Source organism: Quercus robur, chromosome 2 (genome assembly GCF_932294415.1).
Source record: "Quercus robur chromosome 2, dhQueRobu3.1, whole genome shotgun sequence".
In the NCBI taxonomy this organism is placed as follows: domain Eukaryota; kingdom Viridiplantae; phylum Streptophyta; class Magnoliopsida; order Fagales; family Fagaceae; genus Quercus; species Quercus robur.
The window spans coordinates 67,160,410-67,184,913 of NC_065535.1; the positions used below are offsets into that span (position 1 = coordinate 67,160,410).

General features: G+C 33.1%; 1 protein-coding gene and 1 long non-coding RNA gene across 7 annotated transcripts in view; one reads left to right on the plus strand and one right to left on the minus strand.

Annotated features, from left to right (window-relative positions):
- The window catches only part of LOC126714628 (triacylglycerol lipase 2), a 59,495-nt gene that overhangs the window by 25,443 nt on the left and 9,548 nt on the right, over window positions 1–24,504 (minus strand). For 2 of the 6 annotated variants that reach the window (XM_050414858.1, XM_050414854.1), the window contains exon 2: window positions 9,012–9,125. The exons of 1 other annotated variant lie outside the window; for it this stretch is intronic. In XM_050414858.1, coding sequence (XP_050270815.1) covers window positions 9,012–9,125 — 114 coding nt within the window. Of the gene's footprint in view, window positions 1–479; window positions 745–9,011; window positions 9,126–9,227; window positions 9,498–24,504 lie in introns of those variants that run through there. 3 more of the 6 variants (XM_050414856.1, XM_050414852.1, XM_050414859.1) reach the window with 3 other exon arrangements.
- On the plus strand, window positions 1,800–4,412 carry LOC126714629 (uncharacterized). The gene is made up of 2 exons (XR_007651645.1): window positions 1,800–1,953; window positions 2,709–4,412. It is a non-coding gene; the product is annotated as an uncharacterized LOC126714629 (long non-coding RNA).

The following is a 24,504-nucleotide window of genomic DNA, read 5'->3' on the forward strand; positions in this document are numbered from 1 at the left end:
AAAAAAGCCAGGCCTAAAATTGCGTTTGGTTAAGCCCAAAACGCAACTTTTTGATAAAAGTTGCGTTTTGGGCATAGTGAAAAAACACGGACTAAATGCGGAAATTTTATGGACCTCTGAGGGTCCATAAATGAAAACGCACACTGCGCGTTTTGATGGGTTACTGTTGCTATCGATGGAATTACGGAAATACCCCAAATGTATCAGTTCTCTCAACGCTAACCTCACGCCCCTCATCTCATCTCTCTGCTCTGCCCTCTCTGTGAGAAATCAACCCAAAGAACAGAGAAATCATAACCAACCCATACCCATGAGAAATCAACCCAAAGAACACACAAAAAAATCATTACCCAAAACACAAACCACAATCCAAAACTACAGAAATCAAATAGCACAAACCCACGGCCAAACAACCATAAACACACAGAAAGACAAAAAGAAAGAAGAAGAAGAGGAAGACGAAGAAAGACTGAACCCACAGTGTTGGGTTCAGATTCGATTCCGTATCCAATGACTTCAAGGTCGTGAGGCTTCTCAATGTTCAGTTTAGGTCCGCGAGCAATTTGCTTCATATAAGTCAAGAAGCGGAAGTGTATAGCGTCAGTAGTGATTTGTGGAGAGCTTCTGGAATCAAGTGGAAAAAAAAATAATAAAAAAGAGAGAAGAAATTGAGAGAGCCGGAGAGCTTTGGAATCATTAAGTGGAAGTAAAGGAAAAATAAAAGAGGAAAGAATGAAAAAATGAGGAGCTTCTGGAAAGTGGAGCTGTGGAAGTAAAGAAAAAGAAAAATGAGAGGATGTGGACAAAATAATGTATACGTGTGTGGTGGACAAAATACAAGAGAAAAAAAAAAAAAAAAAAGGAAAAGGAAACGTATGGAGGAAAAAAAAGGCAAAGTATTAGAAATCAAAATTTAAAAATATTACCACAATATTTTCACAATAATTTCACAATAAATTTTAAGTAATTAGCTAATATTGATGAGTAAAAATATAATTTCAGTAATGGGTTCAAATTAGAACTAGTAACAACTTTTCATATAAGATTTTGTTATGATTCTTGTGAAAGTATTGCAAAAAAAATTGTGGATGTAACACTTTTTGTTGAAAAATATAATTGTTGAGAATGAATAGAAAAAGAAAAAATAAATATTAAAAAAGCATAAATTTGATTACAAAATAAAAATTAAAAAAGTGGATAGGCAAAAGATAAATGTCACTGTTGATTGTTCAAACAGCACAAAAATTTGTTTAACCTACTGGAGATGCTCTTATATATACATTGTCCTTTTTGGTAATTTATCCCTCAAACTGCCACTTTTATAAGTGCTAGCCAAACACTCAGCTTTTTCAAAAAATACTTTTTAATAGCTTTTACCAAACACTCAGCTTTTTAAAAATGCACTTTTTGAAAACTTCACTTTTTCATTATCCACTTTTACAAAAAGCTGAACCAAACTCACCCTAAAATGGGATATGTCCACATTTGAAGAGATATAGACATATATTAAATTATTAATTAGTGGTATGTTGGTTGACTTAAGAATTAGCACGATCGAGGGTTAAAACCTTATGGAATCTTCTCTAGTTGGATTAATCGGTTAATCTAATCATCCAACTTATAAGTTCAAATTTTTAAGGGTCATTCTACTGTACCCCTCATTTTTTTGGTGGGTACGGTACCCACATAAATCCTAACCACTAAATTTTACTTGTTTTAATCTGAGCCGTTTATCTAATTTTAATAGAATAAAGTTACCGGTCAATCAGGTTAACGTATAAAACCAAAAAAAAAAAAAAAAAATCAGTTCTTTTCTCTCGCAAGTCGCATCTCGAACTCGGACAGGTTTTCTCTCTCTGGCCGCCTTTTCGTCGCTCATGTTCTTGGCTGAATCACTAAATCTATTTTTTCTGTTCATCTTCTTTCCATATTGCGATTTACTCACAGATGAAGGTAAGAATCAAAATAAAACCCTAACTTCAAATGATCAGTGTTGACAGCATATCATTGCTCTCTAGTGGATTTTAAAAAGATATGTCAAATATTTGATTTAAAGTTTAATCCCAATAAAGAGGTGCATAACGTTCAAAGAATCAAAGGTATATGTTTGATGTATTCAATTTTGAAGATATGGGTATTTAATGATACAGTTTGGGTTTTCTATATGTTTTATTTTATTTTTAATTTCTTTTTTATGGCCGGTGATAAGGATGGCTGCTTTTAAGGGATTGGTAAGACATTTCAATTTGTTTTCTATTAATTGAAATCTGGGCTGTGTGAGTGTGTGTATTGTCAATCTGGATTTCATTTATTTGCATAGGTTTGATGTAGTGCGATTCACTTGTGGTCTTTTAATTAAGGCTAATTTGTTTTTGTTTTTGTTTTTCAATCATAGGGTCTTGTTTCCATTGTTATTCTCTTGCTTTTAGTGATACTTGTTCATCCAGTGTTGGCAACCCCGTATCCAATTTGGATTTTAATCTGGCAGTGCTACTTATTGGTCACAAGAAGTTGGATTTTTTTTTTTTTTCTTTGTGTTAGGTAGCTTAATTAGTGGAGTTTTTTTGGAAATAATTTCTCTTTTTCTCCTGCTTTCGTTAACCTCTCCTGCAATCATTTGAGTTACAGGGAAAAACTTCTTCTCAAATAAGTGAATTTGTGTTTCCCTTATTGTTTGCTAGCTGATTCTTGTATTTTGTGTATTTCAGGTTGAATTTCACAAGTCTTAACTGATTCCTCAAAAAAAAAAAAAAATAATAATAATAATAATTCCAGCACTGCTCATCATGTTGCTACAAAGTTGGTTTTTCTAGTTCAATTTGGTTCTCTCGAGCACAAATATGTATACTTTCTTTTTCTTATTGTTGGTTAGCTTGGTAATTATGACACTAAAAATTTGAAAGTTGTTTTGTGAAAGAAATGGCATGTTTGTATTGTGTGTATTTCAGGATGCATTTGCATGGTTTAAACTAATTACAACATTACTTGGCATGTTCATACTGTTCCCTTTTTTTTACTGCCTTTTACTTGCACTTATTACAACTTGTTAGGAATTGAAATCATCAATCTGGTCATTCTGGATTGCAACCTTTTGGCTCTTTTGATTCAATATTATAATCCTTAAAATTGAAGGATAATGTTTTTGCTAGTGTGATTTTATTTAGTTTGCCAGCCTGCTATGCATTTCTTGGCATAGGTTTCTGGAAGAAGCAGATAAATTTAAATTTTCTTCTTCATTTGAGTGGTGGAATTTAAGTATTAGATCAAGCTATTTTTGAAAGTCATAGGGCACTCATTATGCTTGAATAATTTTTTTTTTTTTTTTTTTCAAATCATTTCATCTTTAATTGAAAACAATAAATCACCGTTCTAATCATGCAGCTGATCCCTGTGTAGTTAACCTCTGCTCTGTTATTGATTTCCAACTCTACTTTGTTTTAATGAGCATTCTAACCACCAAGAGGCTCCTTTCACCAATGTGTTGTTCACTAGTTATGGTTATGGGACCATTGTGGTGGGTTTGTCAATGATCATGGATTATGGTGGATTGTGTTTGTCCTAATAGTTTGTAGTGCTAATCATATTTAATGTGCATATAGCTCTACTATTGCTTCAAATGTTTTATGGTCTTGAAATTACTGTTGGCTAAATCAAGGCCAAATAGGCCTCTCTGTAGTTTGTATTGCCAATTTGGGAAGTTTTAACCAAGAGGACATGAAATAGAATAAGGTGGAGCCCATAAGAACATGAACATTTGCAGTCTGAACTCTGAAGAACTATGGATGAATGCTGTTTTTTTAGAACAATTCCTCTATTATTGTTATATGCTTGGGAAAGTGACTCACACCTAGGATAGAATAGAATACCCTGATTTCTCACCACTAGTAAGGTCCAAGGTGAAATGCCATCCTGGACATTTGTTGAAAGATATATTTTCAAGACCCTTTGGTTCAAATATTAAAAGCATTTCTAATGAACTTCTCTCTTTTTATTTCTAATGAACATAATTGGTATGTATTTCTAATGAACTTTTCTTTGTAATTCTAATTTTTTTGAAACGGATTTATGAGATCATGTGTGTAACAAGTTGTAGCCTTGACATTCAGTTGGAATTGTAAGACTTGTGTTCTCCAAAATAATTAGAGTTGTAAAGAAAGATGGTAGAAAAGACTTGGGAGAAATGCAACCAATGTACTCCATGTGATGGTTATACGTTCAAATGGCCAAAGTTTACTGGCCTAAGCATCAACCTGGGAGAAATGCAAATCAATTGAGCAAGGACAACAATCCTTTTTGTGATGGTTATACTTTCAAAATTACAAAGTGTACTCAAAATTGTATCTTGCTTGGCTAAGTTAATGAAAATAAACTTACAAGGTGACTCCATGTTGGATGACCTTCTTGCACTTGGATGACCTTTCTAGTCTTGAACAACACTATGGACGAATTGGAGATAGTCTAATTTTTGGTTCACCATCATATATAAATAATAAAAATATAAACATCAATAAAATGACCTCAACTATGTTATTTTATAGGGAGGTATGCCCCTGAATGTGATGGAAGCTACCAAGGGAGATACGTAGGAAGTTAATTGGTATATTCAAATATTTGTGGAAGAAAGTTGATTTTTTTTTTTGAACAAGAGTAATTATTGATTTATTGTGGTTGGGCTAATTTCATGGGATGCTTTTTATTTTATTTTATTTTTTTTGGTTTTCGATTTTAGATCTAAATTTTTTAATAACTTAAAAAAAAATTACTATTATGATGAGTGGTTATTAGTAAGTAAAAAAGTGACCTCAGTAATAAGCCTAAATGTAAAATTATGGTCAGATGTGATATTGGTAGTTTTTACTGTGACGATTGAACTATTAATTGTAAGGAAAAAAATAGGGTACCACCGAATGTGACAAAAGTACGGTTAGAAGTAATGTGGGTACTGCCCTATGTAATAACGGAATGGTTAAATTTGAGAATAAAAAAATAGGGTACCACTGAATGTAACAAAAATAGAGTCAGATGCAATGTTGGTGTTACTTAATGTGACAATGGAATCATTAAATGTGAGAAAAGAATAAGGGAACCACCAAATGTGAGAAAAGAATTGTCACATGTGATGTTGGAACAGCATAATGTGATGATGGAACTGTCAAATGTGAGAAAAAAAGTAAGGGAACCATCAAATGTAAGAAAAGAACTGTCACATGTGTTATTGGAACTACACAATATGAGGATAGAACCGTCAAATGTAAAAAGAAAAAAAAGGAATCACCAAATGTGAGAAAAGAACTGTCACATATGACAAAAGAATTGTCACATGTAACAAAAATAGAACAGATGCAATGTTGGTACTGCTTAATATAGCAATGGAACCATCAAATTTGAGAAAATAAATAAATAAAGGAACCACTATATGTGACAAAAAAACTGTCAAATATGATATTGGAACTGCACAATGTGAGGATGAAACAGTCAAATGTGAGAAAAAAGTAAGGGAACCACCCAACATGAGAAAAGAACTGTCACATGTGATGTTGGAACTGTACAATATGAGGATGAAACCGTCAAAAGTGAGGAAAAAAAATAAGAGAACCACCAAATGTGACAAAAGAACTGACACATGTGATATTGGAACTGCACAATGTGAGGATGAAACCGTCAAACGTAAGAAAAAAAGTAAGGGAACCACCAAATATGAGAAAAGAACTGTCACATTTGATGGTAGAACTGCATAATGTGATGATGAAACCATCAAATGTGAGAAAAAAGTAAGGAAACCACCACATGTGAGAAAAGAACTGTTACATGTGATGTTGGAACTACACAATATGAGAATGGAACTGTCAAATGTAAGAAAAAAAAAAGTAAGGGAAGTACTAAATGTGAGAAAAGAACCATCACATGTGATGTTAGAAATACACAATGTGAGGATGAAATCGTCAAATGTGAGAAAAAAGTAAGGGAACCACCCAACGTGAGAAAAGAACTGTCACATGTGATGTTAGAACTGTACAATGTGAGGATAGAACTGTCAAGTGTGAGAAAAAAAGTAAGAGAACCACCCAATGTGACAAAAGAACTATCATATGTGATATTGGAACCGTACAATGTGAGGATGAAACAGTCAAATGTGAGGAAAAAAAAGTAATGGAACTACCAAATGTGAGAAAAAATTGTCACATGTGATATTGGAACTGCATAATGTGAGGATGGAAATGTCAAGTGTGAGGAAAAAAGTAAGAGAACCACCAAATGTGAGAAAAGAACTGTCACATGTGATGTTGGAACTGCACAATGTGAGGATGGAACCGTCAAATGTGAGAAAAAAGTAAGGGAACCACCCAATGTGACAAAAGAACTGTCATATGTAATGTTGAATCCGCACAATGTGAGAATAGAACTGTCAAGTGTGAGAAAAAAGTAAGGGAACCATCCAATATGACAAAAAATTGTCATATGTGACGTTGGAACCGCACAATGTGAGGATGAAACCATCAAATATGAGAGAAAAAAAGTGATGGAACCACCAAATGTGGGAAAAGAACTGTCACCTGTGATGTTAAAACTACCCAATGTGAGGATAGAATCGTCAAATGTGAGAAAAAAATAAGAGGACCACCAAATGTGAGAAAAAAACGGTCACATGTGATGTTGGAACTGCACAATATGAGGATGGAACCATCAAGTGTGAGAAAAAAGTAAGGGAACCACTTAATGTGACAAAAGAACTGTCATATGTGATGTTGGAACCGCACAATGTGAGAATGAAACCATCAAATGTGAGAAAAAAAAGTAATGGAACCACCAAATGTGAGAAAAGAACTGTCACATGTGATGTTAGAACTGCACAATATGAGGATGGAACCATCAAATATGAGACAAAAGTAAGGGAACTACCAAATGTGAGAAAAGAACTGTCACATGTGATGCTGGAACTGTACAATGTGAGGATGGAACTGTCAAATGTGAGAAAAAAGTAACCTGGTATAGCAGGTTACCAACTAGTGGGTACCGTACCCCCCCTTTTTTTGGGGGGGTACCGTAGAATTACTCAATTTTTAATTATACAAAAGTTTTACTTTCTTTTTTTAATCTCTTACTCTCCACTGAATTTATCATTATAAAAGAATTTTTCTATTAATGGATTAATTTTATATTATAAATCTAAAACTATATTTAATTTTAAATGATGTGATACTATATTTTTTTGCACACCATTAACTACTTTTAAAAAACTTAACAAAATGGATTATTTGTTTCATGGAAAATTATTAAGTACTCCCGGAGTACCATAAATATATATTCCCCCCTCTTACATGAATGGTGGGTCCTACCATGAATTTAATTAGTGGGACTCACCATTCATGTGAAAGGAGGGAGTACACATTTATGGTATTTCGGGAGTACACAATAATTTCTCCTGTTTCATGTATGACGTTTTGTTGCAAGGAAATACCCTTGCATAACCCTTGCAACAAATTATGTATCCAACCATATCTCTGGGCAAATTCGTTTTCACCTTTGTGCACAAACATTCATCTTTCTTGTGAGCAAATTTACCTTTACAATGTGGTGACCGATGACCAACCTCACATTTTAATGGTTACTTTGTAAGAGTCTGATATGACTTCACATATCATCAACGTACATGCGTAACCTAACTCATTTTTTCTTTAAGTAGATCCGTAAATCATGCATCCCCTTTTAAAAGATACTTTTGTTCCAGGCTTTTCTTGTAGCTAAATTGGACCTCATCATATGCTTATAAAAGAAACCAAAAATTCAAAGCGGAATCATTCCAAAGTTTTTACTATGACAAATTAAAGCAGATAGACTAAATATAGAGTGCTCCATAGTGTGCAAACTGATGCGGATTTGACCCTTTTTTGTGTCAGAGACACATAGGAATTAGGCCTTGTTTGGATCCTTTTTTTCATCACTTAATTTCTGTCATTCATCACTCATCACTCATCACTTAAAATACGGCACCATCACTCAATATTTTTCATAAAGAAGAAAGGAAAAAAAGAAAAGAAACCCAGATCAGATCATCGAACCTAGTGAAAAAAAAAAAAAAAAAAAAAAAAAAAAAAAAACCTAGAAACCCAAACCCAGTGAAAGAAGAAAGGAAAAAAAAAAAAAAAAAAAAAGAAACCCATATTAGATCATCGAACCTAGTGAAAGAAGAAGAAGAAGAAAAAAAAAGAAAAAAAAACCTAGATCAAATCACCGAACCCAGTGAAAGAAGAAAAAAAAAAGAAACTTAGAAACCCGAACCCAGTGAAAAAAAAAAAAAAAAAAAAAAAAAAAAAAAAAAAAACTGAACCTAAAGTGAAAGAAGAAAGGAAAAAAAAAAGGTTAAAGGTCAAAAGGTGTGGCTGACTTGACTAATGGGTTCCTCCATGTGTGTTTAATTACAAAAATGTCATTGAAAACAAAGTTATGGAAACTGAAAACACATTTTTAGCTGTTTTCAGTTTTCATAACTCATAACTCAAAAATCAAAGAATTGAGTGATAGAAACAAAAAACTGGAAACAGAGTTATGTGGTGCCAAATGGACTTCTCAGATATGGATCCCACTATTTTTGAGTTATGAGTTATGGAAACAGAATTATGAGTTATGAAAACAACTCATCCAAACAGCCTTTTAGCTTGTGGTCTGGTCTGTTTGTGGTCTGTCTTGTTACTTTTTCTTTGCTGTTTTTCTGTCGGTTCTGAGCTTTGTATTGGCTGTTCTGCCTTCCTTTTGAATGAAATGAATATTCAGTTTCAAAAAAAAAAAAAAAAAAAAAAAGACCATGGTGTCAGGTTTCACACCAAAAAAATGGCATAGTTTCCTGGGGAAGACTAGACTAGACTCTTCCTCTTATTAGTCCTCACTGCTCAAAACAGAACTAGAAAAAACCCCCACCTCATTAATTTTACATGCATGAAACGCTGTCAAAAAATAACTAAATATGTATATATATATATATATATATATATATATTTATATCATTCACTTACGACTGTAACCCCATGTTGTAATAAGACTGGTTGCTTCTTCGTCCCAGCAGTACCCCCAACCCGACCTTCTGGGATCCTTTGCACACTGAGTATATACCCATCTTTGGTTGTCACCTGAAAATTAAATTTACATGCACACGTTAATTCACATCTATACTTATGTTTGATTACAAGCCAAACTATAATATATGTAATAGTTATGCATGAGAAATTTACTTCCTGCTCCTCGCATTTGTAGCCATGTACAGTCACTGAAGATGCGCATAGACCATTCTCTGGTGAAGCTACAGCACCTTTGTTTAGGCCAAAGGAACCACGAATTGAGCTATTTGCTTGATGAGGCTGAACTGCCAAGACTAGGATATAGAAGCTCCAAGCAGCCAAACCCAACAAGCCAGGGATTCCCATATTGTTGGTTTTGTGTAATAAGTTTGAGAATGAACCTTCCCTTTATATAAGAGTAAAAAAGAAGGGATATTACAAGTATGTGGGAAAACAAACTCGTTTTCTTTCTTTCTTTCTGGCTAACTGACCAAAAAAATAAAATACTTTGGCACTTTCCCGTTCTTTCCACTGAGAAAGGAATGGGTTGGCCGGCCGTGTGGGTCCCAATTGGGGTCCTTCTTGAATATTGCTAACTAAGCAAATGGATATGGAGGAATCATGACTCTCAACAGTCTCTTATATAGCTACAAATTTCTGAAGCTAGAAACAGATTGCGAGGATGTATTGGGACTGGTCCTATCAAAAGCAATTTTGAGGAAACCAAATATAGACAAAAAAAAGGCAATTGGGGTGTTTTGGATATCTTATCGTTGAAAATTGAAAACTTATTACTGAAAATACTGTAGCAAAATAACTTTTAAATGTGTGAATAGTGCTGTGGGACTCAGTATTAAAGTTAGATTTACGTTTTTCGTACTTGCGGGTCCTATGAACAGTACATGGGACCCAGGAAAAAAATGCAGACGCCAGACACAACCTATTTTCAGCGCAATCCAAACATACACAATATATCATATATATATATGGTATTTTTATTGAGATTTATTTAAATTTGAAACCTCTATTATTGGCTATAGTTTCAATCCATATCGTATTAACTTTATATAAGATGTATGTGATGCATGTCTTGTTTATTTATGCCATATTTAATTTACAGGGGTGCTTATTTTGGATTAGGATCATTTAGAGTTTGGATATATAGTTATATCGTTGAATTCCTAAAATCTTTATTCTCTTATCCATTTACTTTTTTTTTTTTGGATAAAATTATCCATTTACTGTAAGAGCATTTCCATCAGGTGTGTCAAATGCCAAATGCATTTCCATTAGGTGTGTCAAATGCCAAATATTTGGCATTTGACACACCAAACACCAAAAAACCACTCTCATCAGGTGTTCTAAATGCCAAAATATTTTACATGAGTGAACAGTACAATCTCGAATATGGAAGCGTACGGACAAGAATGGTAAAAGTTTTATTATTTTTTTTATTTTCTCTTCTCTCTCCTCTCTCATCACTTTATTCCTTTTTTTTTCTCTCCTCTCTCATTCTTCCTCGGACATTCCTATCAGCCTCTCATCTTTTCTTCTTTCACTCTTTTTTCTTCTCACTGTCATTGCTTTTCTCTCTTCCTCTTAGCCTCACTGCGCCACCTCCTCAACTCAATGCCGATCTTTGTTACTGTGGTTTTTTTTTTTCAATGATTTGATGGGTGGGTTTGGTAGTGGGTGGGTTCAGATGGTGATGGGCAGATCGGTGGTGGTGGGTTGCGATGGGTAGATTCAGTGATGGGCAGATCTCTGTTGCGTTTTTTTGTTTTTCTGTGGTGGTGGTTTTGGTGTTCTGCTATGGTGGTTCTGGTGTGAGATGGTGGTGGGGTGGAATGTGGGGCGTTGATGGGTAGGTGGGTCAACGGTGGGTGGGTGTGCGAGAAGCGGTTGGGTTGTGTTTTTTGTTGTTGTTTTTGTTTTTCTATGGTGGTGGTTTTGGTGTTCTACTGTAGGGGTTCTGGTGTGAGACATTGGTAGGGTGGGATGTGGGGTGTTGATGGGTGTTGGCAATGGGGGTGGGTTGTGGGTTGTGGTGGGGGTAGTTGGTTTTTTTATTTTGTATTTTTATATATTGTTGGTTTTTTTTTAATGCTATTTTAATATTTGTATATATTATTTTAATGTATAGAATTGAAGAATAGAAGATGTGATAAATGGTGAATTGTAAAATGGTGTGTTAAAATAATAAAGTAGTGTTTTTGATGTGTCAAAATGGCATTTTTATAAAACACCTGATGGGAATGCTCTAAAATAAATGGATTGTATTTTGACACATTATTTTATACTATCTATAAGAGGATTTCTTTATTTGAACTAGACTTTTATGTGGTTCAGAAATACCTCTAAATTAACCTTACGTTTAATAGATGAAAAAATTTAAGGACAATCCGGTAAAAATATATTTCTAATTCCACTTAAGATGCCTACAAAATAAGAAACTTCCCTACTAATCCATGTTTTCAAAACAAACTTATCCAAAATTAATATATATATATATATATATATATATATATATATATATATATTATGACACTAGGCCACCAAAAAAAAAAAAAAAAGCCTCACCAAATTAGCAATGGTAGAAGCTTTTTAAAATGTTAATAACACATTAAAATTTAATCCATTCATTTCCCAATGAATGAATAGGATTTTCAAAACTCTACTTAGAGTTACCCTAAAATCTCTAAATGATCTTAATCCATTTGGCAGGATAAACAAGTAATTTTTTTCATTAATCTTGTATATTCCATTTTCCTTTCTATAAATAAAAAACGTTTTGATAAGTAATTTAATTCAAATTCCATTTCAAGTTAGATAAATAAAGGTGGATTTGATCTGCTAATGAAATGTGGATATGATCTGGATCCCTGGAAGTAACCTCTAAGAAATTTTACCAAGAAGGCTGTCGCTTTTTCTACAATTAATGGATAGTGTAGGGACTCAATTTGTAACGACCCCAAAATAGTATTGGGTTCGCATGTTTAAGGCTCAAACAATATAATTTGTAGAGCGTGGGCTTGAAAGGCTAAGCCTTGGTCACCGGACGGTGGTTAGTCATGGTACTCATACAGAAATAAACCATGTTCGCTCGAGAAGTCTTTCTCCTCAGCATGATCTGCGAGGCTCTGGTTCTTGGCCTTTTTTCCCAGCCCCTTTTTCTAGGTTGCTTACTTCTCTTTTTATATTAGCCTTTACTCTTCCTCCAACATCCACGTATAGGTTCAACTTTCCAGGGCTGATACTTGTCCCATCAACCCATACCCAAAATGGTTGGGGGTGGTTGTAAAAGCTGAAAAACATTGCTCTGTCTGGCGCAGAGTATTTAATTGCAGTAATGGCAGCCTTTTTTTTGTCCTTGTTGGCAGATTGTCCAGGGGTCCTTTCTCCATCAACGTGGATGTGTTCGGTTTTTCCCAAAACTGTTCCTATACCGTTCTTTCCCTTTCTTTTAGGAGTGTCTTGGGGATGCCAATGACAGAATCATCCTCGGCTATGTCTCAAGGCTATTTGGACTTTCATTGTATGTCCTCGGCTATATCCCTCCTCGGCTCGGGCCTTGGGCCCTAATGTAAAGTGGGCCAGGGTCACAAATTCTCTGACCCCACAGATAGTATTCAAGAATAGCTTAATATTTGACCTTTTGACATAATCTTTCCATGTTCTTACGAAGAACCAAGACCAATTTTAGTTCCTAACTGAGTCCAACACTAAAAATGACAATATGAAGATATGATTCATGTAAATGCATGAACCTCAAGTTGCAAATTTGTTTTCTTTTTAAAGTGGCTAGGTACTTTAATTCAGATGAAATATATAGCTAATCTTATCTTGGGTTATAAAGGGTAAAAGATTTCGTAGTGGAATTGTGAGCAATAAGGGGATAGATTAATTAAACTTGGGGATTGATTTGGGAACTATTAATTAACCTTATAATTGAGGTGGATGCCCAGATATAGGCAGATAGATAACACTCGTAATGGAAGCAACTAATGATTTTCGTTCTTTTAGTGCTATGGTTTCAAATTGCAATTTGAACACTTGTAATCTTGTCCACTCTCATAGAAAAAGCGTGCAGACCTCTGGCAAAAAAAGGCCATGATTTGAATAGATTTGTGTTATTTGTATTGACCTTGCTCATTTTCTTGTAGGTCAATTATTGAAAATAGTTGCCAGACGTATACCCCAAACAATTTTGTGAAAGTTAACTTAAATATGATTTCAAGTAATATTTTCACCCAAAAGTAAAAAGAACGGGTAAGATTGAAGTAGGTTGAAAATAGATCCAAATGTTGATAAAATATTAGTTCTTGGAAAATCTAATTTTAAACCCAATGTGTTCTAAAAGTTCTTATACCATTTTTTTTTTAATCTTATTTTAGGCCCCAAGCACTTTAATCTTTAAAATAACGGAAATAGTGGATTTATTGCACAAGTTTCTTATGAATTTCCCGTATATAATAAGCAAATCCAAATCTTTTGTCTCATTTTTCTTACTTTACTCCATACAATTATAGATTATAATATCAAATCACAATAGCAGTAATAACAAAGCAATAAACATGCAACACGAAAGTTATAAACAAAGTGGAAAACTAATGAAGAACCTCTTCAAAGGAAAAGCCACTCTAGAGATCTATTTAATCTCCTTAAAAAATTCAATATCTAAAAAGAAACAATTATGATAGTCTGACTCACATAACATTTGCAATCCTAAACTCTCTATGTAAATTATACAAACAATATGTTTGCCTTCCTAGTTACCATGATAGTTGTAGAACTAGGGGCGCAGCTATAGCAGGCTTGGGGGGTGGGGGGGGGGGGGGGCCATGGCCCCCCTAAAATTTTAAAAAATTATTTTATATTATGTATAAGTATTAAAAACTTTAAATATATAGCTACAAAAATAGAAGTTGGCCCCACAAATGTTTGAGTTAGTTCAATGATGCTCTTAAAAACCAATAGAATTTGTTAATTGGTCTAGTAGTTATAAAGACAAAATAGTTTTTATTTTCTCTAATTCGTTTTTTGTACATGTTTATTATCAAACTAGACAAATTTTGTATACTCAATGGAGTTTAAAAGATAATAAATTCTCCTAAAAAATTATATTGCGAATATAAATATGTGAAAGTTGTTAATTTTATATACAATATATGTAGAGATACGACTTGAATTTAGGGGCTTTTTATGCACATACATGATCTATATGAGAGTTATTCCACTATAAGTGGATTCACTTGTTTTTTGCCTAGTTTAAATTTAACTCGGACTCCTTGTTTTGGATGACTTGTCATTTGGTGGAGGTCTACTTGAATTGGATCTCTTTTCACGTGGTGAAGGAGACTTGTTCTCATATTAGTCTTGGAATTCTACTTTATTTTGGAGTCCAACATGAGATTGATTTGATTTAGCTGACCTTGAGAGACAACCATGTGATTTAGAGTTATATATACTTGGAGTAGACTCTGTCTTTTGCTTGGATTAGTATGGTGCACATGGATACAAGGAAATTGCATTACAAATTCTATTGCTCGAAGGACTTGCATCTTTGCCGACTTGAATATCCAATATAAACAGAGTGTGTTGTGGCAAATTTAGAGTTTTGTGTGTGTGAGGAAAAAGAGGCTTTCTTTTGTTTGGTTCTTTGATATTTGTGTGTTGCAATTTGGAATAGTGAGAGAAGTTTGTTACTGCTTGGTTTTGGTTCTGCAATTTGGTGATTTGCTCTTTCTTTGTGTGTTGCAACTTTTGGATTGATTTGAGATTGATTTGATTTAGCCGACCTTGAGAGACAGCCATGTGATTTAGAGTTATATATACTTGGAGTAGACTCTGTCTTTTGCCTGGATTAGTATGGTGCACGTGAACACAAGGAAATTGCATTACAAATTCTATTGCTCGAAGGACTTGCATCTTTGCTGACTTGAATATCCTATATAAACAGAGTGTGTTGCGGCAAATTTAGGGTTTTGTGTGTGTGAGAAAAAGAGGCTTTCTTTTGTTTGGTTCTTTGATATTTGTGTGTTGCAATTTAGAATAATGAGAGAGGTTTGTTACTGCTTGGTTTCGGTTCTGCAGTTTGGTGATTTGCTCTTTCTTTGTGTGGTGTAACTTTTGGATTTGATTTGTGGCTCTCTCTTTGGTTTGTGCACAATTCACATTTGGTATTTGGTATTTGTATTTGGTATTTGTAAACCATTGGTTCTTTGGTTTTGTATTTGTGAGAGAGAGCTATTTGGGTGTATTTGGGATTTGGGTTTGTGAGAGTGCTTCTACACCAATTTGTATTATCTCAAATTTGTTATAATGAAATTTGTTCGTCGTCGCTCGTAGATGTAGGCTATTGCTGAATCACGTAAATCTCGGTGTTTTGTGTGTATTTTCTTTTGGAATAATTTTCTTCATTCCTATTAATTGTTTGAGATCTTTCTCAAGCCTAAAATATTTTCACAATCAATCTTGCTAAATTTGAGCTTCCGCTATTTTACAACAATATATTTATAAATTATGGCTTACTCTAGTACCAAAATATTAATGTTTATATTTGTGTATATGCATTTACACATGTGTGTGATGGTTTATCTTAACTCGAGACTAATATATTAGTAACAAAATTTGGCCCCCCAAACAAAAAATCCTAGCTCCACCCCTATATAACCTCTTAAATCTTTTAATAATGATCTTCTCCATGAACAAATTAACCTAGTTCGCATGAACAAGAACCTCTGGTACTCCAACAAACTTCTCAAAGATTTGTAGCAACACTGAACTCATTGAGTTTAAACTCTATTGTTTCACAAACAGTTTAAAGCTCAAGTTGCATAGGAAAACACAATAGTTTTCTTATTTTTGTTCTAGGCACAAGAATAACGTTTTTCAATTTAGGCTTAACGGTTGAAGATGTGAAAGTTTTAGTTTGGTTTTAGGAGTTTTTCTTGCTTCTAAAAGTCGTGCAACAATCATCAAAAATAAAAAGTTGCGCCAACAATGCTTTATAGAGCACACAAAGTAGTGGTAAAATCCAACAAGGACAGAACCAGGATTCAAATTTTTCGGGGGGGGGGGGGGGGGGGGGGAATTTCTTTGTTCAAGAATTTGAAAAAGTTGGAATATTAATACTAGAGGTTGACAATGATGCATTATTTGCATTAATTTTTTAATTTTTTTTAAATCAATAATAGATATTTATGATCAAGAGTTCTATAAGTTAATTGGCCCGTCTTGATATATTCAAAGTCTAACTGAGGTTGGACCAATTCTTTATTTTATCCACATTATAATTTTTCTTTTTACTTTTCGCATAATTCTATACCTAATAACTTCATAATGCTATATATAAAGGATTCAAAAAAAAAAAAAAAATACAAAAACTATAGTTAACAATTCAAATCCATTTCTAGTATTACATTAACTAGTCGCTAACCCGTGCGATGCACAGAATAATTTAATAAAATTACATATATGATTAGAAAATGAATAAAGAAAAAACAGAAAAATGCCTAATATATTTAAATTCAACTGCATATTAAAATGATATTATTCTCAATAATACCATGCTTTACAAATCTATCAATAAAATTCACAAAATATATTATATACATTTATGCAATTAAATTTATAAAATCAATGAGGCTAAGTTAAAACTTCAAATGGTCAAGATGACTACTATAACAACATATACTATTCTGAATGGAACTTACTTGTTCCTAATGAAAAGAATGATACAAATATAAATATGAACAAAAAGAGGTGTAGGCCATAAGAATAATAGTAGCATATTAGAATTTAACTCTCTTGAAATCAACCAATTTGCAAACTCTAATGCATAAACTCTAATAGTAGTATGAAATCAAATTAACATTAACTTTATATATATAAAAGCACTTAGTCATTTTTTTCTCTCATTTGATGCTTTTGGTGTAGTTTACATGTGATGATTGTGAAGCATTTGGCTATTTCCTTATTTTCTTTTAGAACAACAGAAGTTATGGGAGAAGTAAAATGAAGAGTTTATGGATGAGGTTTTTGGTACTTCTATTTGCTAATTGTTGATAGATTTGTTGGTCTTTTGTTTTGCTAGAACTGAATTTTATGTTTCCTGCAATGTTTGTCATTTATTAAAAATGTTTCAAAAAAAAATGTGCAAAATACATTCATACACTCAACTATCTAATTTTTTTCATAACTAACCTAGCACACATAGTAGAAGGGGACCATTTTTAGAAGATTATTTATTTAGTTTTTCTTCTGTTTGAAATAGCTAACTTGTAGGCTCTTTTGATTACTGTAACAAACAAAAAAAAAAAAAGAAAAAAGCTATCTTCAGCCAAGAGTTTAAAGTAAAAATTGTGTGTGCTTTGTTTTAATTAACATTTGTGTTCTTTTACTTATATAATCAAAAGTTTCAAATGTGTGTACTTTAATACACCATTGAACTTAAAGTGACTAACAATAATGCTAGTAGTGTGGATCTTGATTTGGCTAAATTTTGTTTCAAAGTTGGCAAAAAACAAAGAATTCCACAAATATAGAAAACTTAAATGATAGACAACACAAACCAAATTTGAAAAACAGGTACAGTGAAACAAAACACAATTAGTGAAAACGGAAAATACTCTAAACCACAAACTATCTTTTCGAAACTGGTTTGAATTTCAAATGAGTAATTATAGAAGCATCAGTATGTAGATTTTCAATTTTCCTTTCTTTCTATATGTCTTTAGTATGTATATTTAGAAATTAGATGTATATAGACAAACAGTTAACGCTATACTAAAAAAAAAAAATCAAAAATTTATTTCAAGGGCAAACAAAAAAAAAAAATCTAACAAAAAAATTTGCCAAGCAGGAAAAAAATTCTAACCAAAAAAAAAAGATTGAAAAACCAAATCCAAGAAATTGGAAAAATTTTAATTGTAATTTAGCATACCTTTAATTATTTCTTCAAAGGTATTTATAATTTAAAATTGTAAAAGGGTCTTTAGCGTCAAGGTTAAAGGGTCTAAGAAATACCTTATTAATACCTTTGATGCTAATTTACAATTTAAAATTAGAAGAAATAATGATAGAAGAAGAAATACCTTTGACGTTGAAGAACCCTTTTTTTCTTTATCATCAATAAAACGATAAGAGTATGACCATCGATTCCACTGTGATTAAGTAAACAATATAGCAAAAATAACCAAATCTCACTACATTGCCAAACCATCTATATATTACTTCAAGATTTATATAACAATATAATATTATTGATCAACTTGAAGATGGGGTTCTCACCTCGATTTTGCGGCAAGCAAAGCCTTATGCCCTTAAACAAATTATGTTTTAGGGTTTTAAGAAGACCCAAGTTTTTAGTTTAAAATAAAACACAAATTTTCTTTCACTTTAGAGATGCTACTAATAACAAATACTACATACATTGAAAAATATTTCCATAATTCAAGGTATCAAATAAAACTATCATAAATATTCGTAAAGCATCAAATAAATTAAATGCCTACAATGGAGTCTATAAAAACATCCGGTTGTTGAAAGATTCCAACTTTCTACAAAGTAAGCCTTACATACAAAACAACTACACAGGATTCGGGGATTAATTCGCCTAGCCCTACAGACAAGAGGTTTAAGCCTTGGTTTATTGTTGTAGGGAAGAGCCGTGCATGAGAAAGAGAGAGAGAGAGAAGAGACGTACGTGTATGAGAGAATGAGAGAGAGAAGATAGAAGACAGAAGAGAGATTTTTGTTTGTAGATACCTGGTTTGGTGTGGTGACTTGGGACTGTTGCAAACTTTGCAGCAGCCTTAAACCCTAAGAAGAAGAAGAAGAAAGACAAAACAGAAAACACTGTTCAGAAAGCTCGAAACAATAGGCGGCTCCAAAAAACATCCGGTTGTTAAATAATACAAATATATATATATATATATATATATATATATATATATATATATATATATATATAAGACTTTGGATTGGGCTTGAAGTGTAGACTCAATAAAAGAAAAAGAAAAATCTAAATTAAAAAGAAAAAGAAAATAGTGGTGACGTGGAAAGTTGTGGGAGCTTCAGAGGCTTCGGTTATATATATATATATATATATATATATATATATATATATAGATAAAACAACTAAAATAATGGTTAATCAACATCATGCACAAATATTCAGCAAAAAAAAAGGGTGAGGCAATTATTGGTGTCTTGGTTAAGGATTTTTTTCTTATAATTACTTGGTTAAGGTTGAGGTAGCATAAGATGTGAGATCTTTTCCTTTAAAAAATTGCCAAGTGTGTCCCAAAGTTAATAAAACATTAAAAATTAATAAAATTCTATCATTCAAAAAAAATAAAAATTTTCCATTGCTTGTGTTAAAGAGCAGCAATTCTTTTAAAAAAATAAATTTTTTTCATGGGTTGAGTTAAAGACACCAATTGATCCAAATTGTTGGTGACACTAATTGGTGTATGGATGGAGTGATTAGCAATATAGGAGTTGTCTCTGTGACTATGGGGTGGAGTCATTTGAGAGAGAAAAAGAGCTCTCAAATGAGAGGTAGAAATTGGGTAAAGATTATTGGGTTTTAGTGATTTGCTTTTTTAAGGATTTATAATTGATTTGTTATATATATATATATATATATATATATATATATATATATATATATATATTTTTTTTTTTTTTTTACTTAGACCTTGTACAATGAATCTTTTTATTATCTGAATAAGTGAATTGTTTTGTAAATTTTCCTTGTTGTCCGGATATGTAAGTTGTCCAAATATTTAGCTAAATATTTTTCTTGATATTCTTGGGACAACCAAACAAGGGATGATTTGATAATTTTTTTCATTTTTTGATTCATAGGTTAGTTTGTAAATTGTTTGGGAGAGGGGGGGCAAGTATATATTAATTTTAGAGCCAAAAGTAAATTTTTTATACTAATATATATACTACAGAATTTTTTTTCAAAGGCTGGGGGTGGGGGGCATGGCCCCCCTTAGCTCCAAGGTAGTTCTGTCCCTGAAATCCAATATAACCTTTCTTCTAGTAGAATTCAAATTGCAAATCCCGACAATTTTTCTCAAGTCAAACTATTGAAAACAGCAAAATTGTGCCAAATTTGAGCGACTTTGTCTCACACATTTTAAATCCAAATTGGGTTAAATTTGAATCTATTTCAAAGCCCCATACCATATATATGTATACCTTCTAATGAAATAAACTTCATTCAAAAATTTATTGTGGTGCAAAAAATATGGATAAAAGATCATCAAATTATGATCTTTGAGAAAATTGAAACTTTGTCGTCTTAATTTATGCCATTTGTAACCCAAACTCAACCCTAACACAATTTTATTGATAAAATCAATTTTGACACTATGATTTGCAAAAACATTTATAAATCCTAACAGATCTAAATAACAATTAACTAATTTCAACAACCACATGTAACCTTGGTATTTAATGAAAATCGTGAAGATTAATTGACATATATTAACATGAATCAATGATGGTGACCGTTCTGAAAATATTGTGCAAGACTAATGGGGAAAGACAGAGTATGAGCCCCCATCCCTGAAAGGCGAAAGCCAAAATCCACGATGCTTAACATCAGCCCCATCACAATTATACAATTTTATCATTTGGAAAAGCATCAAAAAAGTTTTAAATGGAAGGAATCGTTGGAAACAAGCTAGTCATGTGAACCCCACCTTTATTTTCATTATTATGAAATGGCCTTTGACAAAATATTGCCTTTTTCACACCTTGCATATATGAGAATCAAGTCCTAGTTAAGTGGAGAAAATAATGCAATTAATTGTTTGTACCTCTGCAACTTTTATCGTATTTTATAACAAAAAGTTATATACACACAACTTTAACAGTTAACTGGAAGTATCTCTTGGGTAGCTCAATTTTAATTCACACAGCAAACCCAAAAAGGGACCCTAGCAAAGCCTCAGTTGCAAGTGCATGGGGAAGGGGATCAAGAAAATCTTGGTCCAATTTGAGTCTTTGAGGATGAAATACATGGGATCCAACTTAGAAGAGATAGGAAAATCTTGATTGTGCACCACACTTTTATCATTTGGAATCTGACTTAAGACTAGAGTTCGCAATAATCCATACGTTAAACCCGTCAAACCCAAAGGACATATTACTCTGCGCGCAAAAGAATATCATGTTTTGGGTGCATACAGTATATACCCATTCACACACATCTTTATTTAGCTAGAATTTATAAGTTCATCTTTTAGTTTTTATGTACAACTTTTTAAAATCTCTTTTTTTTCTCACTTTTTAAAAGTTTTTCAGTAAAAAATTATATAAATTATTTCCAAACGGACAAATTTATATGCAGCAACATGCATTGCGTACGTCATGAGATACATCGTTAGTAATATTCAAGAGCACAAGCAATGCACGTGCCTCAGGTAAGACCGTAAAAAGAAAAAGGTTGGCGTTGATTTGCCATTGGGCCTCCAATTTCGAGCCCAAACTGAGTGTTTATGTTCAGCCCAACCCATTAAAAGCTAAAATCTCATCCCTTACTAAATAGTAAACTGATCCGCACATTCCATAGAGAACTTTAATTATATTGCGCAGTGAAAATTTTTAATTTTATAAAAGCAAAATATTAGTTTTGAGGACGAACTTGACGTAGGGATATGAAAATCACCATTAGTTCCATAGCTCATTTATCTAGTAACATATCCTTCAATTTGTTGGCAAAATTGCAGTTTTTTTTTTTAAGAGAGTTTTAATTTATGGCATCCGTTCCTAATGATAACTCTTTATTATCAAATTAAAACACCAATTGGTTTTTGGTGTAAGCGAAAATTGAATCCCAGATCTCTTATTCAACCATCAGAAATTTCAACATATATATATATATAAATATATATATATATATATATATATATATATATATATATATATATTACATGTAAAATTAATGTATCTTTGTCATGTGGCATATTAATTTTTAAGATAATTAATTTACTTAAGGTGAAACTCTATTAAAGTTTCAGATGGCTCATTGATTATTAACATAATTAATAAGTATTTTTTTAATAACGCAATTGATTTTTGACCGTTCCTCTCAGTCAAATCTATTCACAACCAATAAGAAATGTGATTAGTAATCTTAAACTCAAAAATCAAGGTCAGAAAAGGCCATAATCAAAAGAAAATTGACTTGAGGATGTTTTGTGAAAAAGCGTCCTCTTTGATTCACTACTTCAAGTGAATCTTAGTGTTTTCCCTTAAAATTTCTGTGTGTTTTGAAAATGTACCATGTATGGCTATTTATATTGTGAAAATGGGGGTTTTGAATGGCTCCCAAACGATGTGGGATTCGTTTCAAACCTCAGCATTAATGCAGAAAACTTGTTTTTTTTTTTAATTTTTTTAATTTTTTTAATTTTTCTGAAACCCTACATGCGCGTGCAGGATCAAGCCTACATGCGCATGCATCATGGCTGCGCGCGCACGCCGAGGGCTTCCTTGGCTTTACTTTTCCAAAAATAGATTTATTTGCTTATTAAAAGTTACATTTTTTATTTTAACATCTCTCAATTCAAATTAACATCTGATTGGGCTCTAAACCAACTTTGAGTCTTAGAATTTTAGCATCATTGGGGAATGAGGCCCTGAGTCGTAAGGGGTACAAAATGTGGTGTGTGTGTGTGTGTGTGTGTGTGTGTGTGTGTGTATACAAGTTTTTCAGACCCGGACCGAATTGGAAGGTCGGACCGTGAAAACTGGGAACCGGATTAAAATCTGGTTTTTTAAGCATAGAGAACCGGGCATATGTGGCAATTCCGTGAACCCCTAAAACTAGGGTTAGACTGCACGAATCGGTGGCAAGAACTGTGCGGTCCAACCCCTTAGCAATTTTTTTATTTTTTATTTTTTATTTATAAAAACAACTTAACACAATTTTATTCAACTTAATTAAATTATTCATCTCTTACAAGGAATAAAAAAAATTATAATTAAAATCCTTCAAAGATATTCAACTTTACTTCAAAAATTAATCATAAATTTTAATATTTTCATGGTTATTGTTTTATTTTATTAACTTTCTTATTTAATTATTAAATATATGCTTGAAAATCATTAAATTTCCCTCACATATATAGATATATTAGTCAATTTTTCTAGTTTTATAAATTTAATATCTATATTTAGGCTTTAATTAATTATTAAATTAATTATGACGTCATCACGGTTCGACCTCGATTCGACCTCAAAAATCTTAAACCTCTCCCTTTTACGGTTCAATGAACAATCCGGATCTGAAAACCTTTTATATATATATATATATATATATATATATATGTTGATGCCCACTTTTGACAAAAAGGCCCAATGGGAGAAGAAGGCCAACAATATGAAGAAGATGGGGGGAAATAGTAAAGTAAAAACCAACAGGCCAGAATGGCAAGAATAATGATCAACAGACCCACAAAAATAGTAAATGGCTAGGAAGAAGCAAATGGGCCAAGGAAGCCCAAGGAATGAAGGTAGTAAACCCATGGGAGTAGTAAGAGGTGGAGAAGAAGTAAATGAGTCGGGGAAGCCCAAGAAATAAATTAGTAAATTCGTAGGGTTGGCATAAAGGCCAATAAGCCCAAAAGGTAATAAGAGGTAAGGATGTGGTAATCGGGCCGAAGAAACCCAAAGGATTTAGCAAAAACCCATGGGAGTGAAAGAGGTAAGGAAGAAGAAAATGGGCCGAGGAAGCTCGAGGAATGAAATGGGTCGAGGAAGCCAAAGAGATGGAATGGGCTGGCTCAGCAGGAATGCTGGCCACTGAAGCCCAAAAGAAGAAAGAATGTAGAAAATGGACTAGCAAGAGCCTTAGCCTGTAAGCCCAGAGGTAACAACAAAGCAAAAGAGAGGTAATATCATAGCAGGAGCAGTGCAGTGACATGGCAGGATCATCAACCAACCCATGGACATGGGAAAGAAGAGGACATGGGCCAAGTAGGAGGGAGAGGGCCCGTACCCAGGCAATGCCCAGTCCAAAGAGGAGATGGAATGCATAGAATGAAAGCCCAAAGGCCCATGTGTCTTTCACGCCACAAGAGTTAAACAGATACCAGAACGTACAGCAAAACCAGACAAACTCAGAGGTAATGGCAAATATGTGAAGGCCAGAAAAGTAATAGATTCAAACCAAAGTGGAGCATGCATACAGGGCTCAGGCACCACCTACCTGTATCCAGCCAATATAAGGAAGGTGGCCCACAGGTCAAAGATATGAAATTGTGTGGTCTATCAATGGGGAGAAAAGGGGAGCCTATTTTAGGGTTCCCGCTCAAATTATTTTGAGGAAAAATGTCTTACTGGGATGACATCTCACCCAAAAAAAGTAAACATGAGCTGAATCACTAGATGCATGACATAGAGGTAGGTAAGGGAGAAGTTTAACCCT